Source organism: Anopheles gambiae, chromosome 3 (assembly GCF_943734735.2).
Source record: "Anopheles gambiae chromosome 3, idAnoGambNW_F1_1, whole genome shotgun sequence".
Lineage (NCBI taxonomy): Eukaryota > Metazoa > Arthropoda > Insecta > Diptera > Culicidae > Anopheles > Anopheles gambiae.
In genome coordinates this window covers 28,448,577-28,474,216 of record NC_064602.1, presented here as the reverse complement: position 1 = coordinate 28,474,216, position 25,640 = coordinate 28,448,577, and the positions used below count along the sequence as shown (strand labels likewise).

General features: G+C 46.1%; 3 protein-coding genes across 43 annotated transcripts in view; 2 read left to right on the top strand and 1 right to left on the bottom strand.

Moving 5' to 3' along the window:
- Positions 1-11,050, top strand: part of LOC1280169 (restin homolog) — a 60,365-nt gene extending 49,315 nt beyond the window's left edge. For 17 of the 34 annotated variants that reach the window (XM_061657585.1, XM_061657579.1, XM_061657593.1 and 14 more), the window contains 6 exons: positions 2,657-2,767; positions 3,304-3,327; positions 4,043-4,163; positions 4,232-8,111; positions 8,187-8,386; positions 10,546-11,050. In XM_061657585.1, the coding sequence (XP_061513569.1) occupies positions 2,657-2,767; positions 3,304-3,327; positions 4,043-4,163; positions 4,232-8,111; positions 8,187-8,386; positions 10,546-10,592 (4,383 nt within the window). In that variant the 3' untranslated portion in view covers positions 10,593-11,050. The remainder of the gene's footprint in view (positions 1-2,656; positions 2,768-3,303; positions 3,328-4,042; positions 4,164-4,231; positions 8,112-8,186; positions 8,387-10,545) is intronic. The other 17 variants (XM_061657598.1, XM_061657597.1, XM_061657595.1 and 14 more) reach the window with 1 other exon arrangement.
- LOC1280168 (DNA-directed RNA polymerase II subunit RPB11) lies at positions 10,989-11,868 on the bottom strand. Its single transcript, XM_319985.4, has 3 exons — positions 11,733-11,868; positions 11,524-11,613; positions 10,989-11,380 (listed from the first exon to the last, which is right to left on the bottom strand). The coding sequence occupies exons 1-3, from the start codon at positions 11,783-11,785 to the stop codon at positions 11,170-11,172; spliced, it is 354 nt and encodes a 117-aa protein (XP_319985.2). The 5' UTR covers positions 11,786-11,868; the 3' UTR covers positions 10,989-11,169.
- Positions 11,869-12,388: 520 nt separating this feature from the next.
- LOC1280167 (mitogen-activated protein kinase ERK-A) overlaps positions 12,389-25,640 on the top strand; it is a 53,065-nt gene continuing 39,813 nt past the window's right edge. The window contains exons 1-2 of one of the 8 annotated variants that reach the window (XM_061654696.1): positions 12,389-12,770; positions 13,910-14,747. In XM_061654696.1, coding sequence (XP_061510680.1) covers positions 14,593-14,747 — 155 coding nt within the window. In that variant the 5' untranslated portion in view covers positions 12,389-12,770; positions 13,910-14,592. Of the gene's footprint in view, positions 13,112-13,237; positions 13,259-13,649; positions 13,799-13,909; positions 14,748-25,640 lie in introns of those variants that run through there. The other 7 variants (XM_061654701.1, XM_061654698.1, XM_061654697.1 and 4 more) reach the window with 7 other exon arrangements.

The following is a 25,640-nucleotide window of genomic DNA, read 5'->3' as shown; positions in this document are numbered from 1 at the left end:
GACGTTCAGATGGGTTGGCAAAACGGGGCAGTTTGAAAACGGAACCAGTACAACCGTTTGCTTCAAAAACATGGGATTATAGCATTCCGGTGCATCTCAAGAGAAAAAGAGGGCTTCCTCGCCTCGACCGTAGACGGACACTCGGATCAATGATGGCTGTGGCGCATGGCCCGACAATGTTTGCCTTCGTTTTATACGCTCCTTGCACATGGCTGCGACGCTACATTTATTCCCGGCGCTTAACTAGGACCAAACGATTTGTCTCCAACATCCGGGATGTTGGTTGGGAACCTCAACAGGAAGAAAACTACACCGATGGCAAAAATGTCAGCTTGCTTGCTGCTCCACCATTTCCGACTTTTTTCTCGAGCGCACGCCGTTCGAATGACGGCCAACACATCCACATTGGGAAAGCAAATAAACTCGCTACCGCAAAAACATTCGCGTCCATACAAACACACAACCACACTTATACAAAGCCATGAATGAATACTTTTTGCATTGGGGGTGTTTTTACTATCCAGCCAGCTTCTCTGGCCGCTGTGCTGTGGCTCTGTCGCCTTTTCCCCCGGATCCGTAAACAGTATCCGGCTGGCGGGGGCGTAATGGTGCCATCGGAATTATACCCATCCCGGGCAAGCGGATACTGGATAAACATAATGCAATCATGGCAAGCTGTGTAGGATAGGTTTTGCGCTGCTGTGATGCAGCTAGCATGTGGGTGCCAAGCACCAAGCGTTTGTTTCTCTGCAGTTTCCCCCTTTGACATTTGTGTTTGATACTCCTAGCCCGGTAAGGAAGGTGTACAATCTGTTTGAAAATCAATATAATTGCTATCCAGCACTGTGTGTGATAGTGCAATGCGAGTTTGTTTCTTTTAATCACTCGGCCAGACGCACTCCTAACCAGCTAGAATGTCCTTCAGTCCAATGGAATGTGGTTTCTGGGAGGTACAAAAACTGCTGACTCCGTTGCTTTATACATCCCTGACACGTGGCAACACAGTATGACAACTCTTTCCTTCCGCCTCAGATGTGTCCAAATATGTCCAAAAAGACCGACTGACACGTTTCTCTTCTGTTATTCATTGTTTTTTACCTTGATAACTCGTCTCACTTTTATTGTGCAACGCTGTCCAATTGTTTCGGGATGTGTCACGTCCCGTGGTTCTCTTTTGTTAGGGCAGATAATTATTGTCCAGGCACAGGAATTCCCTTCCAATGTAGTCCATTCAATTTAGTTGTGAACGGTCGATGTGTGGGATTTTTCATCTGTTGCATCCGAGTTCAGTGTATTTGGCGCACAATTGGGTTGGGAATATATCCTCTTCCTCCAGCATATGCTGGGAGAGCTATTTACCGACGCCATGGGGACGAGTTGGAGCCTCTGCTCTGAGCTCTCCCGGTTGGTACTGCATTCCTGCACACATAGTCGGCTACATAATTGCATCTTTCTTTCGAGATGTTCCTGGGATTGGTATTTCAATGCAGCTTGTCCCTGAGAACTTCAAGGACGCTCAGATGTTTCAGCAATTCCTGTTTTTGGACAATAGTTCCAGCAGTAGGTTCCATCTAGCCTACCATGTCGACTTCTTCATTTTTAGCCAATAAAGCCTTCAAACTAGCTCCGTTCTGGGTTTGATGAAGCATTTTCTGATGAGCTCGGATGTCCCACTGGAATCGCCCGGTTTGAAATTGCCCTGCTACGGAAAAAAACCTGACATAGGAACATGCCCAATGCACAATGAAACTGATTGGAATTGAATGCGTCCAGTGGCTCGAACATGCCGTCAAAAGCTGACGGTTCAATGCATCGTTTCGCATATCTAAAGTTGTATGCAAATTATGTGGCCATTCTTGTATTCCCACCATTTGCCTTTTGCCTGCAAGCAAGCAAAATTGTCCCACGCTTTAGAAGGCTGACTTCAGCTTCCGGAAAATGTACACGATGGTCTGCAGCAGACATTGGCATCTTGCAATTGTAACACAACGTTGAAGGTGTGCAGCCACTTCATCGATTCAATCGGTTCGGTGGCAGAGAGGAAGCTTTACAATAACGTTGGAGCAATGGGGTGGGAAGGCGGCTTCCGGGTTCGGTCCGGCTGAATGTGCACCCGTTGCATATGAATATTCACCCCCCATGTTATGCATAATGCATTCAATGACATATTGCTTGGCCAGTAGTAGTGTGGGGCTCGCATGCTCCGAAGGACAATATAAACGGTAGCATTTAATGGGCGTTTTGCGGGTCGATAAAGCAAACAAGGGCTTTAAAGCGGTAGATTATCAATTAAAATTCAAAATTATACATTAAGCTTAGGTACTAGCAGGAAAGAGCCTGCAAATGCGTTGTTTTTACATTACTGCTCAATTTAATTTCAGGAAATTCCTGCTATTATTTACAATACATTGCACCGCTTGTAATGTGTTTCACGTACTTTCTAAATTAATGCTCCCTATCCATCCATCGTACCTCCTTTTTCCCGTACCCATTGCATTACACTTTCCCCGTTTCAGATGCTGGTGTCGTGTCGTGGGCTCCGTGTTGGCATTATCGTCTGTTCTTAACTTCGTAAAAAACAACACCGCTGCCGCTCTATATATTTTACACTCACACACTGGTTTTCTCTTCCTATTTCCCCCTTCCCCCGGAGCAGCTGAAGGAAAAGGTGACCCTGCTGGAAAAATCGCTCGCCGACGAGAAGCGCCGCAACGAGGACCTACAGTTCAGCGTGGACGAAGCAACGTTCTGCGGCGAAGAGCTAAACGTAAGTGTTGAGCGGGAAACTGGTGGGCAGAATGTGACGGTGTGCGTCGGGCGGGACGTGAAAGGATTGCTGCCGGTGCTGAACCTAGTCCTGACGCAGCACCACCGGCACGTACACACTTGTCACACGTGCTGTTCCTGCTGCTCCGCAAGAGGCGAAGAATGAAGCATAAATTACGATTAGGCCGCGTCTCAAGTTACTTGTCGAGCGCGCGTGTTTGTGTGTGTGTGTGTGTGCTTTTGGTCTTGGCCACAGTCTCGGCCTGTGTGGACCTCTCGCAGGATCCTGTACGTGTGCTTGTGGGTGTGGGTGTGTGTGTGTAAATATATTTTATTAGATGAAGAAAGGTCAATTTGGAAGTACGGAAAATGGTGGTGTCGCAAAGGTAATCTTCTGCCTCACCATCGGGACCTTGGTTTCTTATTCCAAAAGTGTTTGTAACGGAGATTTCCAACAATATCATCGTTCTTTTTCGTTTTACTCTCACCTCACCATTTTATCTAATCCATTTCACCTGTTGCGTGTAATATTTTCAGGGAAAAATTCAAAATTCAGTACGCGTGAGTATCGCCAACGAGAGCAAAAGGGTGACCAAAAGGGAGGTCTTGTTGCCCCGTTGGTCACTATGGGAGACTTTTGGCTTCGTTTGCCACCGTCATGGTTGTTCCTTAGCTTTGTGTTGCATGAACGTTAGCTTCGAGCATCGTATTTCCTTATTTTGATGGTGGCAAACGAACTGAGAGGCTTTGTCGTTGCTCTCGAATCAAATGGCTTCCCATTCTTTTTTTTTACTTCAATTGGTGCTTCGTAATCGGTTTTAAGCTGCTGTGCGTGTATTCTTCCATTATGTAGAGTGGAAAATTGATTTTCTGTTCATTCTGTTTGTGCAATGTCAAAGAATGCATGATAGGAAGTTGTTCTATGTCGGTTCTCTATTTTGATATGTTCAGCTTAGAAATTTTCTATATTTATGTTCATAATTTGTTTTGTAAAAAAGCTGATTTGTACGTTGTATCAATATAAAGTATTGTAACTAATTTATTCCGTGTCCGTATTGGTTTTTGAAGTCATATTGTTACCCCAAAACTTTTTGAAATGCATGACGCATGGCTGTGTTTTAAGTTCTTTCCGTATAATTGTTCCGTAAGTTTGAACTATTTTGTTCATTTAATACTTTGTGCCACCACTAACAATAGGCTGTAGTAGCTTCTTAGTATATTTTATGTCATTAATTTGTTTGATTGCGTTTTGTTTATTGAAAAATTGTCGCAACAGGCTCAAACACAAGTGTTCAAAGAAAAAATAGCCGATTTGGAGGCTCAGCTGGCTGCTAGCGGAACTGCAGGAAAACCCAACGAGCCAACACAGCCAGGAGTACCACCAGAAGAAATCAACGGTATGTACTGAGGAACTCTTCTTTAATCCCTTTACTAAAACTTTGCAAACTGCCACACCTTAACACAGCCGTTCGGGCAGAGCTGAATGCCGAAATCGATAAGCTGAAGGCGGAAATACTTGCCAAGGATCAGAAGCTGCATCTGACGGAAGAGTTGAAGCGTTCGCTCGAGAACGAAATCCAGAACCTGCACGAGAAGGTGGCCGATGCGGAGCGAGCCGCTGCCAGCAAACTCTCCGCACTCACGATCAGCGAAGAGTGCCTGAAGGAGCAGATCAACTACCTCGAGCACCGGGTGGACGAGCAGAGCGACCAGCTCACGGTGAAGGATGCCGAGCTGGAGAAACAGTATCTGGCGCTCAAGAATGCCGAAAGCGAACAGGAAGAGCGGCTGGCGGCCCTGCAGGATGAGTTGCGCTCCAAGAAGGATCTGCTGGCCGAGCGGGACCAACAAGTGCAGCTGCTCGAGCAAACGGTGGAGGAGCTGCGGGCCGATGTGCGACAGCGCGACCTGAAGACGGTGGAGCTGGAAAGTGACCTTAGGGCGAAGCTACAGGAACAGGGTACCTCCAGCAGCAAGTTGGCGGAGAAGCTGTCCGAGCTGGAGGTGGCACTTGTGGAGGTGAATGCTTCCAAGACCCACCTCGAGCGGGACCTCACGAACGCAACGCAGACAATCAAGGTGCTTGAGGAGGACCGCAGTGTGAAGGAAAAGGCGGCCCAGGAAGTGGAATCGAAGCTAACGGCGAGTGAAGCGGCACTGAAGGCGGAAATCGCTGCGCGACAGGAGCAAGAATCATTGGCGCAAAAGCTGCAGCGCGATCTGCAATCGCTCGCAACGAGCGGTGAGAGTAGTGCGGCACTGCTGGCCGCAAAGCAGGATGAACTGTCCAATCAGGCCAAACAGCTGCAAGAGCTCGAGGCAGAGAAGGTGAAGGTGCAGCAGGAGCTGTCCTCTCTGCAGCAAAAGTTCGAACAATCGCGCACCGAGCACGAGCAGCTGATAGCGGAGGTACATGCTCTTGCTGATGCTGAACGGAACACTATTGCCGAGCTGCGCAAGCAATTGCAAACGTCGGAACAGGAAAATCTTGCCAAAGACAAACAGCTGGAGGAGAACGAGGTGCTCGTGAGTGCGCTCCAGAACGAGCTGAAGGAACTGAACGTCTCCAAGGCCAGCCTAAACCAGGAGCTGACGGCGATAAAGGCCAGCTTTGCGGACAAGGACGGTACGCTGGCGAACATCTTGCAGGAGAAGACAGCTTTGGAGAAGCAGCTGGAAGAAAGTAAACAGGAGCTGGCGTCGAAGGTGAAGCAGCTTGAGGAGGATCTGCGCAATCGTGAAGATACGTTGCGCAAAGAGCTTGAGTTGAGTGCGTCAACTGCGCAACAGCAGCTGAGCGCAAAAGAGGAAGAGCTTACGCGGCTGTCGCAGGCAAGAGAAGAGCTTCAGAAGCAACTCGAAACTGCACAGCAGCAGATGAAGGATGTATCCGATAAGATGAAGCAGGCAGAAGACACGATTGCGACCCAGACGAACGAATCACAATCCCTCAACCAGCAGCTCTCCTCACTTCGCTCCGAGTTGAGTTCCAAGGATGAGCAGCTCGCTAAGCTCAATGCTGTTCTCGCCGAAACTGCAGCCCGGGAGGAAGCAGGTGGAAAGAAATTGGGTGAAGCGGCAGAGCAGTACGGCAAGCTTGAAATCGAACATGCCGACCTGCGTCGAAAGATGGACGCGCTGGAGCAAAAGTCCGCTCAGGTCCAGCAGCAGAAGCTGGACCTCGAGCGGGAGCTCGATTTGCAACGCTCCAGCACGCTCGACTCCAACTCCGAGCTGGCAAAGCTCACGGACGAGCTGAAGGCGAAACAGCGCGCACTGGACGAGCTGCGCGACAGTTACGATACGCTGAAGATTGAAACCGAGCGGCGGGCGGATGAGAGTGCCCAGGCGCACGCGGCACTACAGGAGCAGGTGGAACGCGTGCGGCAGGAGATGCAGCAAATCTCCGACCAGAAGATCATCCAGGAGAATGAGCTCAACACGGAGCTGCGCAAGATTAAAGAGCTGGCCGAGCAGGAGCAGGACAATCTGGTACGCACGATAGCGGAGCTGAAGGTGAGCTTCGAGCAGGAGCGGCAACGCATCGACAGTGAGCATGCGGCCGAGCTAGCAAAGAGCGTGTCGGAGCGCGAGCAACAAATGGCAGCTATGAAGAGTGAGCTTGAGAGCGCGCTCGGAGAGCTAAAAGCACAGCTCGAGGACGCACGGACTGAGAGTAAAAAGCTACAAGAGCTCAACGAAACTGCTGTTCGTGCTGCAAAGGAGCAGGAAGAGTCGCTTCAAAAGCAGCTACAGCAGAGCCAGGATGAGTCCAGCACGCTGCAGCAACGGCTGGACGAGCTGCGGCAGTCGATGGAGCAGGGCAGCCAGGACCTAACCGTGCAGATCGACCAGAAAGCTCAGCGTATCGTTGAGCTCGAGCAGGAGCTGGACGAGCAGCGAACTCTGCTGCAGAAACGTTCGGCCGAAGTGGCTGAGATGGTCGCAAAGCTCGAGGAAAACGGCAAATCGTATGCGGAAATGTTGCAACAGCTTCAGGAAAGCTACACCCAAATTGAAGCGCTGAAAAAGGCAAAATCGGAATCGGAGGAAGCTTGCCAGCAGGTGCAACAGCGGCTGCAAGACCTGAACAGCTCGTACAGCGAGATGGAAGAGGAGCAGGTCGATCTAGTGAGTCGCGAGGAGACACTGCGCAAGGAGCTTGCGCAGCTGCAAGAACAGATGCAGCAGGCTGCGGGCGAGCAGAAGGAACGGTATGATGCGGTTGTAAGCAAAAACGAGGAGCTGTTGAAACAACTCGAGTCTACCTCTTCGGCCAAGGGAGCCACAGAGACTGAGCTCATTGCGCTCAGACAAGAGCTTGCGACCAAATCCACCTCTCTGGGTGAGCTGCACGCAAAGGTTGAGGAATTAAACGCTCAGTTGCAAACGAAGGCCACGCTGGAGCAACAGGTACAAAGTCTGGAACAATCGGTTTCTGCCAAAGATGCGTCTATACTCGAGCTTTCCGGCAAGGTGGAAGACCTACAAAGGCAAACCACATCGAGTGATGCCAAAATTGTTGAGAAAGAGGAAGAACTTAAGCAGCTCCAGACAACTAGTGCTTCCAAGGACACACAGCTAAAAGATCTACAGCAACAGCTAGAAGCGATGCAGAAAACTCTCGCCGACAGTACAGAGCTCAGCAAACGCACCGCCGTAGAAGCGAGCGAGCTGCAGGCAGCGCTTGAAAAGTCCCGCACTACCGTAAAAGAGCAGGAAGACCGGCAGAAGGAGCAGCAGCGGCGCATCGCCGAACTGGAAACCAAGCTCGCCGCACAAGCGACCCAGTTCGATGAGCTACTCGATCGGAAGAAATCCGCCGAAACGGAGTACTCGCACCGTACGCACGACCTTTCCCAGAAGCTGCTCGAGCTGGAGAGTGCCAAAAAGCAGGAGATCGACGAGCTGCAGCAACGGCTGGCCGAGCTGATGCAGCGCGTCGAAACGCAGGTGTCCGAAACGGCCCAAACCGTCAGCAGCAAGCGGGCGGTGGAGAAGCGCCAGCATGAGCTCGAGTGCGCCAAGAAGGATCTGGAGCTGCGCGAAACCGAACTGCAGCTGGCGAACCGTCGGCTCGAGAAGGACAACGAGCAGCTTCGCTCGCAGCTCGTCCTGAAGGAGAGTGAGCTGACGAAGCTGGCAAAGGCGGCCACTGCCGCAGCAACGGCAGCCGACAATTCTGGCAGCGTCCCGAACCGGGCGGTTGGCGTCATGAGCGAGTCCAAGGAAGACGATTCCGGAGCACAGATCGATTTCCTCAACTCGATCATCGTCGATATGCAGCGAAAGAATGAGAAGCTAACGCTGCGGATACAGGCGCTCGAGTCGACCAGTGCGGATAGGTAAGGAAGAAAGCTATTCGGTTTCTAAAAGCTCCATTTTTTTTAATAATCATGACTTTTTTGCTCCTGTTACAGTCACAACATGAGCTTTGATATTCAGAAACGTAAGCCGGCACCGCGCGTGTTCTGTGACATCTGCGACGAGTTTGATCTGCACGAAACCGAGGACTGCCCGAAGCAGTGCTCCGACAGTCCGCCGGAATCGCTGAAGCATCCCTCGGACGGCAAGGAGCGCAAGGTGCCGCCGCCAAGGAAGTACTGCGAAAGCTGCGAAGGTAAGACAACTGTGAAATAAATTATAAAACCGTGACCCTTGTTATGTTTGTTGGACTCATAAAGGATAAATCATTGTTCGAGATTTCGGATGTCTGAGCAATAAAAAGGTGGGGGTTTCTAAGTAATTGTCTAGCCAGATTTTGGTCAAAGCGTAGAAGGACAAGTTTTGTTTGGGAATATCTATTCCCAGCTTTTTTAGAGCATTTAGTTAAATGAAAAATAATAGTAAATAAATGTTTACAAGGTTTGGCACGAGTCACGAGATTTCCCTTAATTTACAGGTGTTTTCGAGGGCTCTCATAATTTTGGGACACTTTCTTGATTCTTTCTTCCGGGAAGTTATCTTCATTTGACGGACCTACCCGATTTCGATTTCGTGTTCGGAATCAATTCCGGAGTCGATTCCGGAGTCGATTCCGGAGCCGATTTCGGTGTCGATATCGGAGACTATTCCAGGTTTCGGAGTTGACTTCAAAATCGATTCCGGGATCAATACAATTTGCTCCGGTAACCGAGTCAGGATTGACTCTAGAAATGAAATTAGCTTCGTAATGAGAATCAGTTCTTAAATTAAAATAAGTTTCAGAAACGAAATCAGTCCGGGAATCTCCATGTGAATGGATCGTTTACAAGTAAATTTTAATTATTTGCGGCTATCAATTTGTAACATCACTGGACCCAAACGCCTATTCTTATGGAGATGCCGCAACCGGCTCCGTTTCGAAGCCGTTTCTGATTTCGAAGCCAATTCCCATTCCGTAGCGTACTTCGATTCCGGAACCAATTCCGGAGCCGATTACGGAACCGATTCCGTAGCTAATTCCGGAACCAATTCCGGAGACGATTCTGGAATAAATTCCGGAGCCGATTCCGGAAACAGATTGCAGACCTACTATCCGGAATCGATTCCAGAAAACTTCAGAGCTAGCCGGAATCGATTCTGACGAAAACTTCATTTTTCTCATCACTACTACGGAATGCTTTTTCGACAAATTCGTTAGAAATTCCTATTTGGTTCTAAATCAGCATGTCCAAAAAGTGTGCCATAGGGTCCACTTCCCGGCACATGAAGATCACTTCAACTGTTTAAAACTGAAACAGAAAAAAGTCAGTATCGGGAAAAGATGCTGTGAAACATTGGAAAATATACCAATTATCCAAGAGATCTAAAATATAATTACTAGAAAAGCCTTTAAAGAACAGTTAATAAATTGTGGAAACCCTGTCTGTTATGTTTGTGACAAGAAATGGTTTTGGTTCTAACTGAACTAAAAGCGGCAAGAAAACATCTCAACCCTTACCCGATTTAAATACGGATAAAAAGGAGTCCTTAAATAAAACATTCCGGGCAGTTGTCCTTCTTTTTTTGCACGGAATATCTTGAACTTGCGCTTGATAAGACGATGCTCTTAGTCCGGGTACGCCTGGAGCGTTTTCATTTTGTCCAACAACACCAGAAAAACACGATCCACAATGTGTTGTTTTTGAGCTGCAGTTTTATACTATCCTTTGGGCAGTTTGTGTGTCTTGGCATGGACTGAAGAAAGCGAAAAAGAGCGAAAAAAAGAATCCCACAATGAATTGCAGTCTATATCTCGTGTACTCTCCTCCTGGGCAAGAGTAATAGAGAACCGGACCGTATCACAACGCGCGGTGGTCGTAAATTGCGGACGGATTAAGAGCGAACATCTTTCCAAACGCAATTAACAAGCATATCTCGTACCATCCTGGTACCAAACGCCGTGTTGCGTTAGCTTTTCGGCGTACATGGGGAACAACCTGGAAAAGAAGCGCACGTGTTGCGTGGATACACCCTGTGCTTCGTCGTCCTGGGCAACCGGACCGGTGGCACGACGAGCACGCTAGCTGTACGCAATCAAGTGAAACATTTTACGATTGTGCTCTCTATGCTAAATTTGTCTTTGCGGGGTCGATTTGCGATGCGAAAAATGGATCGTTTTACCTAATCCACAGTCATAGAGACAGTACTGAGGATGTGTGTGAGGGAGTGTGTGGTTTTTAATTGGTCGCATGTTCTTATACTATTAACCAGCAAATACAAATGACCGCTTTCGTTACGCAACCGATAGAAAAGACATTAAAGCGCTGCTGTACTATATTTTATATTGTTTCCTTTTTCTCCCTTTTTTCTTCGCAGTGTTTGGTCATGAAATTGGCGAGTGTCCGGACGACGAGACGTACTAAGGCAGGTGCGGCGAGCAACCCGTGCATCCCGTCGTGCTTATTTGATGGATTTCTTCCTTATTTGTTTTAGATTAGACATAGTTTCTCTCCCCTCTCCCCGTCTAAGATAAGAATTTTTGGAATCAATTTTACGCACTAGAACTTGTTATGCAGTTATTTATTTCAACACCAAGAGAGGAGGCAGCTTTAATATTTAAAAACAAACCGAATTGCCTAAAATGTGTGGTTTCTTATGTAGAACGATTTCGTATAGGAGAGCGAACGCGTACGTGTTTTGTGTCTTTGTTCTGCTATTTTTTAATTATTCCCTTAATTTTCTGATTGCGTTCGGATTGATGATAAAAACAAACTACCACACACAGACACATCAACAGTAAAAACAGTAGACATGATAGATAGGATTAATTCAATATTTATACTGAATCCAATATAGGTCACACATTCTTAAACATTAAAAAGCCTGCCTGTTCGCACACCGACATTCCAAGAGGGTAAAAACGGACCGTGAACCCTCTCTCTCTCTGTCCCGCTGCTCACCTACTCTCCCCTCCCGCCATTTGGTGTATCCGAAATAATCCTAATCACCACCCTCCTTCTTTTCCTTCATCGCCTCCCGGAACCGTTCCTCGAACAGGGACAGCTCGGACAGCAGATCGGTGATGGCGTTCATGAACGCTTCGTGAGGGGAATATTCCGACGTCGTCTGGATGCGCAGTACGAACTTGTGCTCGAGCGGGTGGGGAAGTTTGTAGCCAGCGAACAGCACGTTCGGATCCTTCAGCAGCTGGCTGCAGGGGGCGTGGAAGGATGAGGAGGAGGAGAAGCCATACAGGATGGGCGCGAGAAAGAAAAGAAGGTGTGCGCATGTAAATCAAAATCCCGTGGCATGGTTCATCAATGGCCCGAAAAAGCCGCTCAATGAAATACTCACTTGCGAATCATGTTTCCCAGCGTGTGATCTTCCTTGTTGACGGTGAATATGGCAGCGTTTGGAACTTTCATGTCCAGTTCTTTGATAATTCTGGTGCAGCGGGGAAAGAGTAAAGCAATTCGTTTAGTGTGCATTCATTCGTTGGATCGGTGCGGAACGCCAGAGCATTCGCCCAGAATGCTACCGGTCGACCGATTTGGCTAACTTACTTCTTCTCTCCTTCGTACAGAAGGAAAGATTCGAAGGTCGGTGGTGCGTTCATGGTTGAAAAATCAGTTGGCTCGACAGGTGTAACAAATAAACAATCAAAACTGGCGCTTTTTCTATTACTTTTGCTGTGTTTTTCCTGCTACAAACAAAATCACACGGTGCGTGGTTGTTTACCGCAAACGTTTGTGTTTTCTTTCTCTTCTTGGCACGTTGACGGTTTGCCGATTTTGACATTTCAGCAGCGCTTTCACGGGCAATGGGTGAAGCGAACTAGCAATAATCGCGTGGATGACAATCAAATGAAGAGTTTTTTTATTCACAAATTGATTTTTATTAACAATATTTATGCAATACAAGTAATTTATTCATCTATAACTCAGTTCCGAAGCTGTATTGATTGTATTCAACCTTCAAATTGCAAAAAATACATTCTTTTCATTTGCGTAACATATAAAAGACGTGATTTTTTGTGCCACATTTTATAATTCAATAAATAAACTATCATGAACTAATTGCGTTCGTATTATCATTGTTAAAAGATTATAAAATCATCAAGAAACATACTTTTTCCCACAATTCGTGTGTTTCGTTTTCTCACGCCAACGGCTCATTCAAACGTGACAGCTGCTGGCTGCTGTTGGCTGGCTGCTGCTGCTGGATGCCGCATCAAAACGGCAGCGTCGGACGGTGAAGCTGCGTAGCTTCGTGCTTTCGTCCTGCTTGCTGTCTGCTCACACACAGGCACAAGAAGAAGGAAAGAAAAACAAGAACGCAGGCAAATGCGCTCCGTTTCTTCCTCGGCTCGTAGTCGTTTTCTGTGGCCCGAATCGTGCGAATGTCCTTTGGCCAACTCCCGTAGTGTCCAGCCGAGAGCGCATACCACTACCGTGTATACCGTGGCTCCGTTGCTCCGAAGGAATGTGGAAAAGTGTAAATTAATCGTGCCCAAGCTGTTTTAGCCTGTTTGTGAGAAGAGTCGGTCGTGTTCCGGTGGCGGTGTGGTGGTGGTGCGGTTTTTGCTACGACAGGAAGCAGCGGTAAGCGGACGGTGTGGGTGTGTGTGTGTGTGTGCGGAAGAAAGCCTTGTGTGCCTACGGGGTGTGCCGTGCGGGAGCAGATTGTTGCCGCTTGCCTGCCCGAGATCGATGGCGATTCCGTAATCACAATCAGAGGGCGCATCTAGCACCTAGGCCGGAACAGGTATACCACACACAGCTCCAAGCAAGTTCCCAGCCAGTGTGTGTCGTCGGTGTGTGTGTGTGTGGTCCTCTCGGAGGCTCGGCTTCTTTCTACGGCGACTGGAGTGCTCTGCCCATTCATCCCGGGAGGCTTGGTGTGGTGTGTCTTCTGATTGTTGCGTCTGGCTGGCTGTCTGCATGTGTGTCTGTGTGTTTGTGTGTGCATTTTCTCTGTTCTTCCAGTACCACCAGAGCGAGCTACAGTCTCTGTGTGCCCTCTTGCCGTCAATGTTTTGCAGCGGGCAGGGTGAATGAAAATCCGCCCCGAATCACAATCGAACCCTACGGTAGTTAGCCCAGCGCCTGGCAGAACCGAACCCTGTGTCAGCCCATCCACAATGCCAATCCTGGAACAGGCTCAGCAAGGGCTCGAATTGGCAACCCCGAAGCCGCGCCCCTCCCCTCGGTTGCAACTGCACTGCCAGCTGTTTTGTTTGGTTGGCGATTCCCGTTTTGCCCAAACTCGCGCTCCATCGTTCGTGCTCCAGCCGTCCACTTGCATCTTCTTCCCCCCTTTCTCCTTGGACCTTGGACCACCACTTGCCAGGCCCTTCATTTGCCCACCCAAATGCAGGATTGTTGCAGTGCAAAGACGGGGGTGACCGCACGGCGTCAATGCGGGCGAGACGGCGATTTCTTTGACAGCCGCTGTCACCAGTCGTCGCATGTGTGTGTGTGTGCGTGCGTGTGCGTGTTTACAGTGCTTTCGGGGAAGCGAAACAGAAGCAAAGCAGGCGGACAGGCGTAGCAGCAAAAAAGCAAAAACAACAAAACCCTGTTTGCTCACCACCCGCGTCCCACCGGGCGTACAAAGAAAAGGATCGCAAGTGTGTGTGGGGGGCAGGCAAAAAGAAAAAAAGAAAGAACAAAATTGCAGTGTGCAAATTTTGGGTGTATGAAATAATTTATACCTTTCTGCTTTTTTTTTCTTTCTACAGGCAGTCGTGTGCAGCGTGTGCAGTGTGTGTGTGAGTAATTGTTTTGTTCGATCAGTGTGGGAACGGTTTGTGAGTACTGTTGCGGTGCGTGTGTGTAATACGTGCGTTTGTAAGTTGTGTAAGCAAGAGTGTGTGTTTGTGCGTGCATGTGCATATTGTTAAAGTGCGAACCCGTCCGCGAAACGACGCGAGTAAAACCCGGTTTGCCCCTAGTGTGCGAGAAGCCGCCCTTGCTGTCTCTAGTAGGGATCTCTGTGTCTTGTTCGTTGTCTTGTGTTGTGTGCGCGCATTTACTGGCTCTCCGCCCGGTCCATTAACGCTCTACATCCGCACGTGTGTGGCTGGGTGCGTCAAAGCAAACCAGTGGTCAAAGCAAGCGGTGCCGCCACTCTCGCCTACCGATAAGCAGAAGCATTGCTGTGTCGATTACACTTGGCTCATACACTACACACACCCTTCGAAGCGAAGTAACCAACAGGCGGGAGACAGCAGCGCTAACACAAACCGGAAGATACGCACAAACCACGTTGCCCTCTTGTACGTACAAACGCAAATCCTTTTGCAAATTGTGTGTGTGTGTGTCTGTGTTGAAGAGAAGTGATTTCGTTCGTTCGATCGAGTGGAGATTCCCGTGCGAAAGCCCATAGAGAAAGAAGACACACACATATACACACAGCGTAGTAATGGCCGAGGCAGCAAACAACGGTGCTGGAGCGTCGGGATCGGGCGCCAACAACAACCCGAACGCCGAAGTCGTCATCCGTGGACAGGTGTTCGAGGTTGGCCCCCGGTACACAAATCTGGCCTACATCGGCGAGGGAGCCTACGGAATGGTGGTGTAAGTATCCTTGCCAACGTTGCCTTACCTTCGCTGTCTCCTTTTCTTCCGTGACCTAGTTTTGAGTCATCCCATCAGCGCTTCGCTGTCCCACCGTTCTTCGCAAGGGGGGTGGGCTGGGTTACCTTATTTTTATTAGCTTCTTTTATTAGCATCTTCCCATCTTGGTGGGTCGTTTGCGTGCTGCTTTTATGTATGCGCTTACGCGGGTGTGAGAGCCTTCCCCAACCGTTGGTGACGTCACCAGCCTAGAATCAAACACTTCGCTCGCACTGGAGTGCGGTAAACCAAACGGAGGAGGCTAAGAATAAGAAGGATTGCTATGATGGAAATAACTGCCGTTTTCCATTCCGCTCTCCAAGCTTATCCAGCTGGGCCCTTCCTTTTGGGTGGAGCGGGGAAGAGAGAGAGCAGTGGAGAGAAGATGCAAATAGCCCCATTTGCCTGGGACGCGCACGGCGAAAGTATGATAGTGTGTGGCCTGCCTGGGAGCTACTGGGGAAATCAATATCCCATTTAGCGAATATAGCATTACCACCCCCTCCAAACCCATCCCACCCACCCTATGGTAAGAATGGTAAGGGTGTCTGTCGGCTGTTTATAGCTTTTCTTGTGCTGTCTTCGACCTTCTTCGACCACCGTCGCAGTGTGTTTGCTTTGGAGACGATTCTCCTGAAGCGCAAAGCCATTGCACTGCTGCGTCACCGTGTCTGTGGCAAGTGTTTCTTTTTGTTTCTTCTTCGTTTTCTTCTTCTTCTTCGTACTGCACGAGAAAGGGATAAGAATAAGGCAAAGGTTTTCCCCTCCATCTCCCAGCCCAGTTGGTGTGTGTAATTGACGCATTGGAAGAATGAGGCTCATGCCGGGCTCGGTTGTGATAAGGACTCCAAATGCCCCTTTTCGCACACTCTGATTGGGTTCGTAAAGGGGGGAAGGGGTGCAAAGGTTCTCGAACCAGACAAACGCACTCACACACACAGGACGGCACAGAGGGATTTGAAGCTGCCTGTCAGCATTGATCTCTGGCGCGCTGTACGCCGTTCGCCTGAAGTGATAATGTAGCAATGTGGTTTGATGATCACTGGAATGCATTTTACTTCCGGAAACCAGAAGAATGGTAGCAGAGTACGGAATGTGCTTACAGTGTTTCCCTCGATTTATTGGTCGTCTCACGATTTTTTCCTCGTACCCCATAGGAGTTTGGTTCGTTCCCATAATTCATTGGTATTGTCCTATTGGATATCGATACAACTTAACCAAAAATTATGGGAAACGCCCCAAAAAATCGTGGAAACACTAAAAAAAATGAAAAGCAATCAAAAAATTATTCAAACCAATCAATAAATCGTGGAAAACCCTGTAAGTAACAAACCATTTTTTTATTTATTTTTATTTTGAACTTTTTCAATACGTGAACGATTATTTTAAAATGTATTGATCTGAAGGAGCAATAACTGTCCCACCACCACGGGGGAAGAATCCCGCTGTTGTAGGATCTTTGGCCAATGGAAATAATATCCTATCGAAGAATCCATATTGCCAATGATAACGAAACATGTGTTTTCAAAATAGAGGAATTGTTTTGGCACGATTTCTGCTTAAAGGCGGGAGAGGCACGACTAGCTAGGCTGCGTGTTTATATTGATCCTTGATCGAAATTTCGCCGAAGGTGCGATTTCCATTTCCATTTAATTACACCGAGCACACTCCCCCTGCCACTGGGACCGGTGCGGTGTGCAAATTCCACAGAATTTTGAAGCAATAATTCATCGAATGGTATAATATGTCCCTTTTGCTATCGGGCTATTCGTACTGATATCGTTACATTGCCCTAAATTCGTGGTTTTTTTTTGTGAGTGCTTTAAGCAAAATTTGAATACGGAAAAGTTGACTCTGGTTTTCCTTCTTCTTTCAAATTTCACATTTCAAATTTATCTTTTACTGCACATCAACATCCGACCGCAATTTCGGCATGAGAACGCAATAATCTGCTACATGCCAACAAATAAAAAAATAAGTATCCCCAGTGCTTAGAGGGGAGCATAGAGATAATCTTCCTCTGGAATAGGTTTTTGCGCCGCCACCCAACTGTTAACTTCCCGAACGAAATACGCTCCGTGCTTCGATCGTGTTGTAAAAATTGTTGTAACGCTTTCCTACACACATTTCTTCGCCCTTCCTTCCCCTATAGCTCCATCAAACTCCAAGGTGTTGTCGGTGTGTCACGTGTTGCTTCCCCATTCACTTCGTTTCTCGTGCACAATGCCACGCGCAAGTATCCATCGGGCCAAGAAGTGTGTAGGGGAACGTGGGGAAATATGGTCACCTGCATCATTGGCACGTTAAAACGTTTATAATGACTTCTAATGATTGGAAACATCAAATACAATGTTTGGAGCACACCATGACCTAAGATTTATACATAAATGAATAAATTAAGAAATCAACTAATTGGCCAAAACGATGTTATTTGGACCATCTCTGGCCAAAAAAAGCTTTCGTAAGATTTTAGCTATTCATTTTAGATGAAAAAGGTTGTGTATTAGTGCCCATGAAATTTCTCTATGATTCATGTAAAAAAAGTAAGCATTTCAATTTAAAATAATGTTTTTAAATTAAAATTTGTAAAATGCTCGCTTGGGGCAAAATGGTCGGTATATGATTTGACAGGCGCCACATGAGGAGGCTGTGGTGTAAGCTAAGGACGCTACAATATATGAGCTTTACATAAATAAAATTGTGCTGTATGTATTCTCTATTGACAAGAAAAATTACTGACCATAAGTGAATTATTGGAATATTTCAGCATTTTACTACATTATTTAATAAAACACTTGAATACTAAACATGAATCTTTACTCTCACGATTTTTTGTAGACGCAAGAGCTTAAACCAAAACCTAAAGTCCAATGTTGTGGTCCATTTTGCCCCTTTGTTTTGATGTGTTTTGATGACATTTGGTGTATAACCATTTTTGCCCCATGATGAGACCTTTTGACACCGCACAATACGTTTTCACAACTTTTGATGTTGATTTTATTATTTCATTTTATTCATATATATTTGTTATTAATGCGTCCGCTTCTGATTGATGAATAAGATGCTGAAGCACTGATTACCGTCAAAATATCAGTGTAAAATAGTTTACCCAATGAGATACAGAGTAAAATCCTTAACAGTGACATTTTTGCCCCGCTTTCCCCTAGTAGTAGGTAGTACCTTACCTGGTCGCACAAACCGAGTGCGTCAGAAGGGAAGGCTCGAGCCATTACACAACTGGTGAATATTAGCAGCATCTTCAACACACTCATAGCCTCCCAGCCACTGCCTAGAATACCTGTGCAGCAGCTTTTAGCTTAGTGTGGCGGTGTGTATAGTGTGGCTCTAACTGCTGCTAGTGTTTGGGCCGTCTTTTGGGAGGAGACGACGTGTACGTTCCCTGAAGCACGTACGTGCATGGGCTCCTCATCGGGGGATGTACACACTTGCACACACGTTGTCCTATCGTTTATGAAGAACCGGATTAACCCTTCGATGTGCTGTATTGGGGTGTTTGCTTGCTACTCGTTCTAATAGCATGTCCTGCTTTAAACTTCTTTACACAATCAAGGCGCGATAAATCAGTTCCTTTTTGGGCGTGTTAAGTTTTTTGGCGATACACAACTATAAGTCTAATGCTGCTTCCTACATCTACATACTCATGCAAAGGTTTAGCATACTTTTCTTTGTATGTTTTTTCCTCCTCCCCACTGAATGTTGCGCAGCCTTTGGTGGAAACGCAGCCAGGATTTCGACGTGCCATTCCTTCCGTGCGGAACGAGGACACGATATTCACGACTGGTGGACTTTTTTCCTTTCTCCAGGGATTACCGTGATTATCCGGTTCCTCCCGCTCGCTCTCTCTGCGATGCACGCTGGGTTGCGCGTTTGCGTGTGTGTGTATGTGTGTGTTTGTTGTTGTTTGATCTTTGGATAGAAAAGATACGGCGAGCATATAAAACACAGCAAAACTTCCGGCTACAGTTGGGCGATTATGTTGCCTTTTTTCTCCTGTTTTTGCTTTCGGTAAATACGTGAGAGGCCTTTTTGGGGTGGGGTTTGGGACTGGGAGGAAAGTATGTTCCTTTTCCAACGCGGGTTCTTCGCAGCATTCTTTCGCAGGAGGCAGCAGGAGGCTCTCATCCATCTTGCACGCCGCGCCGTACCTGTTGACCGAACGCGTTATCATTGTGCCGCCTTTGCTACGTGCAAGGTGGAGTAATCTACAGAATATAACGCTTTATTTCCCCCCCCGTCATTTGAAGAAAGGTGCGTGTTCGGTCCCGGTGTGTTGCCGCAGTAGGCAGGATAATGGAAGTATAATTACATGGGCGGCGGAAATGTTCCATTGCGGACAGTTGGAGATTTAACAGCATTCGGCTACTTTTAAAGCACCTTTTTTTGTATGCTCTGTCATACTGATATAGGGAAATTTCTAGATTGGTATTGTTTTCTGCGTCTTGTACTTGAGGATGAAAAAGAATGAATGACTAAGAAGTGTGCTGACAGCAGGGACATTGTTGATTAATTAATCACATTTTTTTACTTCTAGTTACTTCACTCTTTAAATATGTTAAAACATAAGAAAACATAAGAAGAGAATAACAAAGAGTAAATCAAAGGTTCTAAAGATTAGGTTATTCTTCTTCTTTGGGACAACAACCTTTTTCGGTCAAGACCTGCCTGTACACTTACTAGTGAAGTGAGCTTGGGTTTCAGTGTCTTATTGTTACCATAGCAGGATCGTCAGTCCTATTCGGTCTATTCGGGGCTTGAATCCATGGCGGGCATGTTGTTAAGTCGTACAACAAGAATAAGTTATAGTTTGAAGTAAATCCTTGATTCTAGGAAAAAAAACTTGAAATCATTCTGAAACATGAAACCCTCAATATCTACTCAATCTTTGAAGCAGTTCTCAAGAAAGTAAAATCACGAGAAGAACTATTTCAATTTCTTCACATGAAAAATAATAGTGTGTTTGTAAACATACGATAGTTAAGTTAAAAATGATGTCCAATTTTAATAACTTTCTACGGATGTCAGAATGCGTTAGTGGAAAAGAAGCGGAAGCGCATTGCCCATCGAAAAGATCTTCTTGGAGTGGATGTTTTGAATTTATAACAACTTCGAAATTATAATTATAAACTTCATGAATGAAATATCAGTCCAAGAAAGAAGCATCAGCTTTTAATCTCATCGCTGTGTTAGACGTCCAGAACACGCGGAGATATGCATAATTTATCTTTATACACTTTTGTTCTACGTTTGTCGAAGAATTGGCAGTAGTAGCTTACGAGAGCACTAATGATGGCGAATTCATATTATTGCTTTTATAAAAGCTTCAAACAAAAAGAAACTTCAATTACTTAATGTATCTCTGGAGATTGAAGTAATTTCCTCAATCCTTCATTGAACCTCAAATTCGAGCTGCCCAAAATTACATAATCATGATACTGTGGCCCATCAAGATGAGCCATTTTCCACGTGCGTCGTTACGTGTTGCGGTTTGCTCTGTTTGCTTGTTCGGTTGTTGTGGTGGTGGTTGCGGGTGTACAACAAAAAGAGAACTCAAATTTTGCGTTTCCAGATAATTAAAATACGATCTCTCTAGCAAAGAACACGTGCGGGCATGTCTTCGTGCGACCACCACGTGCGGTGTGCGTGTGGAAAGCAACTTGAAACTGCAAGCTCAGCTCAGTGTTGCGTGTGAAGGAAGCATTTAGTGTAAGGGAGGCAAACGCTCTGCCTATTGTGCCTGGCGAGCACACCGGTGGGCGTTAATTGTTGTGCGCAATGTCAAAATAGTTGAGATTTTCCAGGTCACTCTCCCGTACGCTCGTGACGCGTTAAATGGTGAGGTGTTTAGAGCATACTGGAGGTGGTGAAATGATAGGACGAAAATGTTGGCAAGCTATCAAAGCCTGTGCTAACGGACTTAAGGATGTGTTTTAAAGCTTTCAACATTAGACATTAAAAACTGATGTTATAGTAATTTTCCCACAAGCAGCATCTCTAACAATGGAGTGTGTCCCATTCGCAGTGGAGTGAAATATTGTAACATCCAAACGATACGATGGCAACATTCAGTAGTGACACTTTTAATACGTCCTTACGGCATAACTGTGCAGGCAGTAGAAGAACATAACACAGTCCACCTACAGAAATGTGTTCCCATTTTATGTGGCGTGCTTTTTTCGCTCGCGTGCACCACTTTCATCAGCATATTGCGCCTCGACCATCTATTGTACTGCCGCCGTGTTGTATATTGTGTGCAGCGAATAACCGTTTCATATGCTACTGTTGCCCTTGAAGCTTGAAGGCACAGTTTTCCATTGCCGCGAATCTTTGATTACGCTGCACACAGCAACACACTTTCCGGCACAAAAGCTCATAACCACAAAACGACGACGACGAGGGGGCTGCTCGCTGGTAGAGCAGGAGCATGAGCATGAAAAGCAACATGATATGACTCTGTCGGCTTCCATCGCTGTCTCCTGACTTACGTCAAGATGTTCTCGCTGCGGCGCATTCTATCGGACAAATGAAGTCCACTCACGAGACGACTGCTCACACCGCACTTGCTTGCGGGCGAAAATCGGTCCCACTCGAATGAAAGAAGCAGAAAATCATTTTCCGTGTTCGCGTATCCTCGCGTCCGTCTAGCAACTGCCCGTGACATGCACGCATCGGTGCCACATGAATTCTACGAGTCCTTGGGGCGCGTTTGAGCGAATAAATGGAGGACACAAAAAAAAACAAACAAACTGCAAGACACCGTCCACCAAAGGCTTTCCCCAAAAGAGAGCCACAACAGTGCGTCCCCACCGGCTCTTTCGATGGCATTGTGTTTCTGGGTGTGACTCTCAAGGGCGGCGTATCGTTTGATACCAAATGCTGTTTTGCCCTGAACGATGAATGAAACGCCCTCGCCTCTCAGACCGGTTCTTTATCAGCGTACGAGGAAAAAGGCACTGCAGATACGTACCCTTTTTTTATTGCCGGCCATGTTGTGTGGATGCCTGCGATAAAAGTGCGTGTGCGTGAAAGAAGGTGTGTGCGGTTTGTTTGGAGCCCCCCTGGTGTCAGAATAAATGCGATTGAAAGGATTATTTCCTCGCATGCATTGGGGAGGGAATACAATTTCCCGGTTGCTCTGGTTGCTACGTCAGCACTTGATTGCAGCCATTCTTTGGGGCTTAAAGCGTTTTTCGCGCCCAATTACCAACTATTCGCAATCTAGCGGCAATGTTCGATTGATGAAACACGTTTGTTGTCTAGCACTCACAAACAAGTCATGACTTTTAGGGTATATTCAGCAACAACTTTTTGATAAGTATTTTAGCCATCTCTTGACGAAGAGATGGAAATCGACAAACATTGAGCATCGGTGCTGACTCCAAAATGTCAAAATCATATAACAACACAAAGTTATGTACTCTTTGCACATAATAACAACAATTTGTCTGATCTCTGAGCTTATCTCTAGCAGGATATTACAGTAATTTTACTGCATACGGTAATTGTTTTCAACGTATCCTAGTCACGGCACCAGAAATGATGAGAGGAATTTTTGAAAAATTGAATACTGATGTGGGGGTCCTTTCCGTTTTAAGTTGGTAATCTGAAATTTCAGCCTGTCAGCTGTTTGCATCGTATAGCAGTTTTCGAGCAGCTATCTAAGTGGGTATAATGTACAGGTGGGCTTATCCCAAGGTGTATGAATTTAGAAGGCTGATTTGTATCGCTTCTGTGTCTGAATGAAGATTTTAAGAGTGTTTTGGGTATTCTTTAAGCCTTCAGAAAGCTTGTTTGAACAAAAAATTTCACCCATCCTATCAAAAAGTGTTATTCTAATTTGGTTATAAAAATACATCAGCCAACATTCAGCCTCCAACTGTCAAACTCCATACAAAAAACTGACTAGAATCGTGAAGAGCGCCATAATTTTAAGGTCCTTTTTCAGTACTTGCGGCATTCAGGCGTGCCATTTATGTTTGGGGTTTGAGATTTGACAGTTCAAATAATAAAAACTCTCTCATTGATGTATGTTTTATTGTTTGTAGATGGCTTTAGATTTAATAACGCGACTTTGTCGTTACGGCGACGTCATCTGAACATTAACAGTTTGACCAAAGAAAACATTGGTTGAAGTATCGGTTGACGGTTGAGCACACCACAGTGGTGTGATGCAGTCTTTATTGCTTCGCGTAGGGTTATTTTATTGTGCGCTTTTCACCATTGAACAGCATTTTGAACTGCTTCAGAACGGAATATAACATGAAAACACAGAGAATACGTGAAATGCTCTGAGTAGAGTTACGTATTATATTTTTAAAGCCTTTCTCTGTCTACGCCATGATTAGTCTGGTATAAAGACATGTACTGTCGTTTCTTCGTGTGAGTGCTAGCAAATCTGATGAGTTAAACAACACATGCCTTTATCAATCTATGCCGATGGCAAGACTGGCAGAAGGTATCTTATCGCCGACCTTTCAACAACCTTTTTTTATACTTTATTGTCAACTTTTTCTTCAGTTTGTGAAGTGTGTTTTGTTCCTAACTGGCCGTGTGGACCGTGTGTGTGTATGTACTTGTTGACAAACCGCTCAGCCAAACACACCTCTTATGGTTGCAAATATCGAACACCCCACGGCCACCCTCATTCGACTCGTGCTCGACGAACGCATGTCGCCATCGTCTAACGTGCTCTTATCACCGTCGGCAGCATTAGCCTAGTTTGTGCTGGCAAACTCACCACCCGATGATTGGCGTTCAGCCACGAGCGTGAAGCGCGCTTACGTGATGATATCGGGCTCTTGTGGGAGCGAATAAATATAAAATTGACATTTTCAATAAACAGCAACGATGCGCGCCTGGTCTGCTTTTACGGCAGTGTCTTCGCACGGAGGAGGGATCGATGAAACAGGCGGACAGCGGCAGCGACAACGGCCGGGGGGAAATAATGTACCAACAAGATGTGTGATGATGAAGATTGCTTTCCTTTAATCTCTTTACCCACCCGCTCAAGTGGATGAAAAATGGCACAGACCCTCACGCATCCCCCCCCCCCCCCCCCCCCCCCTATGCTACATATTATGATAATATGCTCGTCGTCGCTGCAAATCATTTCCTCGTTCTACTGGTGTTTCCCTTGTGACTCTGTGGCCTGGGGGAGTGTTTGTTGAATATGGTTTAATTTAATTTCCCATCTCCAAGAAGCAACCGGAAGAGGGAGGGGCATGTGAAAATGATGACAGCTTTCTTTATGTTTTCACTGGGTGGGTGGATATCGAAACATTAAAAGTGACGTTTAAAATCCCGACACAAAGCGATCGGAAAAGTGGCAAATGCAAATGCGCAGTGGTATTTTTGCTTTACAGCTTTTTTTAAGCTTTCATCAATTACTCAAGCGTTGATTATCGAACGCAATGTTTGTAGAAGCATGTTTTCTCCTGTGTTCCAGGATTCCTGCCCTGTTTTATTAGGCTTCCTTCTGTGGTAGGCTTATGAGTTACTTTTTGAAGCTTTTTCTGTTGGTGCGTAAGCAATGCTGCAGGATCGTTTTCAAAAAAATCTGTGTGAGAGAGAGAGAAAAAGAGAGGTGAAAAATGAGACAAAGGAATTAAAAATATGTATTCCTTGTCAGAACGCATAAAACAGAGATTGTGTGCGCTTAAATGAACAGTAACAAAACCTGTCATGTGCAAAAAGGCTCAATTGTTGAAGTATATGGCTGGTTGAAGACCACAGCACAGGAGCAGACAGACACAGTAGACACAGTGCCTTTGTTACCATGCTACATTGGTTTTATGATCGGTTCATCAAATAATGATGCTTTCATTTTACAGAACTTTTACGTTTCACCACCCGCGTTTCCATTCTTGCATCATACTGGCGTGGCAGCAGAACATCGTTTGATTAAAATAAGGCGCATAATGTTGCATGATAAATTATTATTTGTAAAATAAATCAATCAATGGAGCAAAGAGCCTTATTGAATTGCATTATTATTGAGCAGGGCTTTGCTGTACCCGTTTCGCTTGTTTTGCAACTAAGTATGAATTGTTGCCTCCCTGTTATCTATGAACAAATTGAAAATATTTGAGAAGTGGTGTGTTTGTTGACGGTCTCCGCGGTCAATAGAACGATTAAACATGGCAATTATAGACTCAAGCACGGAACAGCACGGAAATAAGCAGCGAAAACGCAGTAAGCGCAGTTGCGCGACATTTTGGTCCTTCGAACCGGATTTGTTTGAAAGAAGCACCAGGTGGAGTGAAGTTAACGAACGAGGTGAAAATAATGTTTCCGTTCTTAGGAATCTTCTTGGATGTGTTTAGTGGTTTATTGTCAAACTCTATGGTGAGGTGTAACAAGTTGCTTGGGAGTACTCAATTAAGCTTGCGAGAACGTGTTGCTCGCATAGTGCTTTATGGATTGATTGGCAGTATTAGAGACTCTTGAGATCTTTTCCAATTTTTCCCCTTTTTAATTTCTCTTTCATTACTTCAAACATCAAACTAGTACCTAGATGTTGTGTCTGAGCAGTACAAAAATAGTAACAGTACAATAGCACGGAAAATTAAATAACTTCAATAATTCAATTTTACGCCAGAACTTTAACAAAGTAATTATAGTTTGAGTTATAGTTTCAGATATCGCCGCCGATATCCTACCCATGCCATTAATGAAACTTTCATCCTTTTGATTTAGATTATCTGTATGCAATTCCTATCTACTACACGCATCTCGACCCACAACAAAAAAAGGCCTTCACTCGGCACTCGGAATCGTAAATAAGTTAGCAGGGGGCCAATTTCATTCAGCGCGTGCATTTTCATATGATTTGTTTAT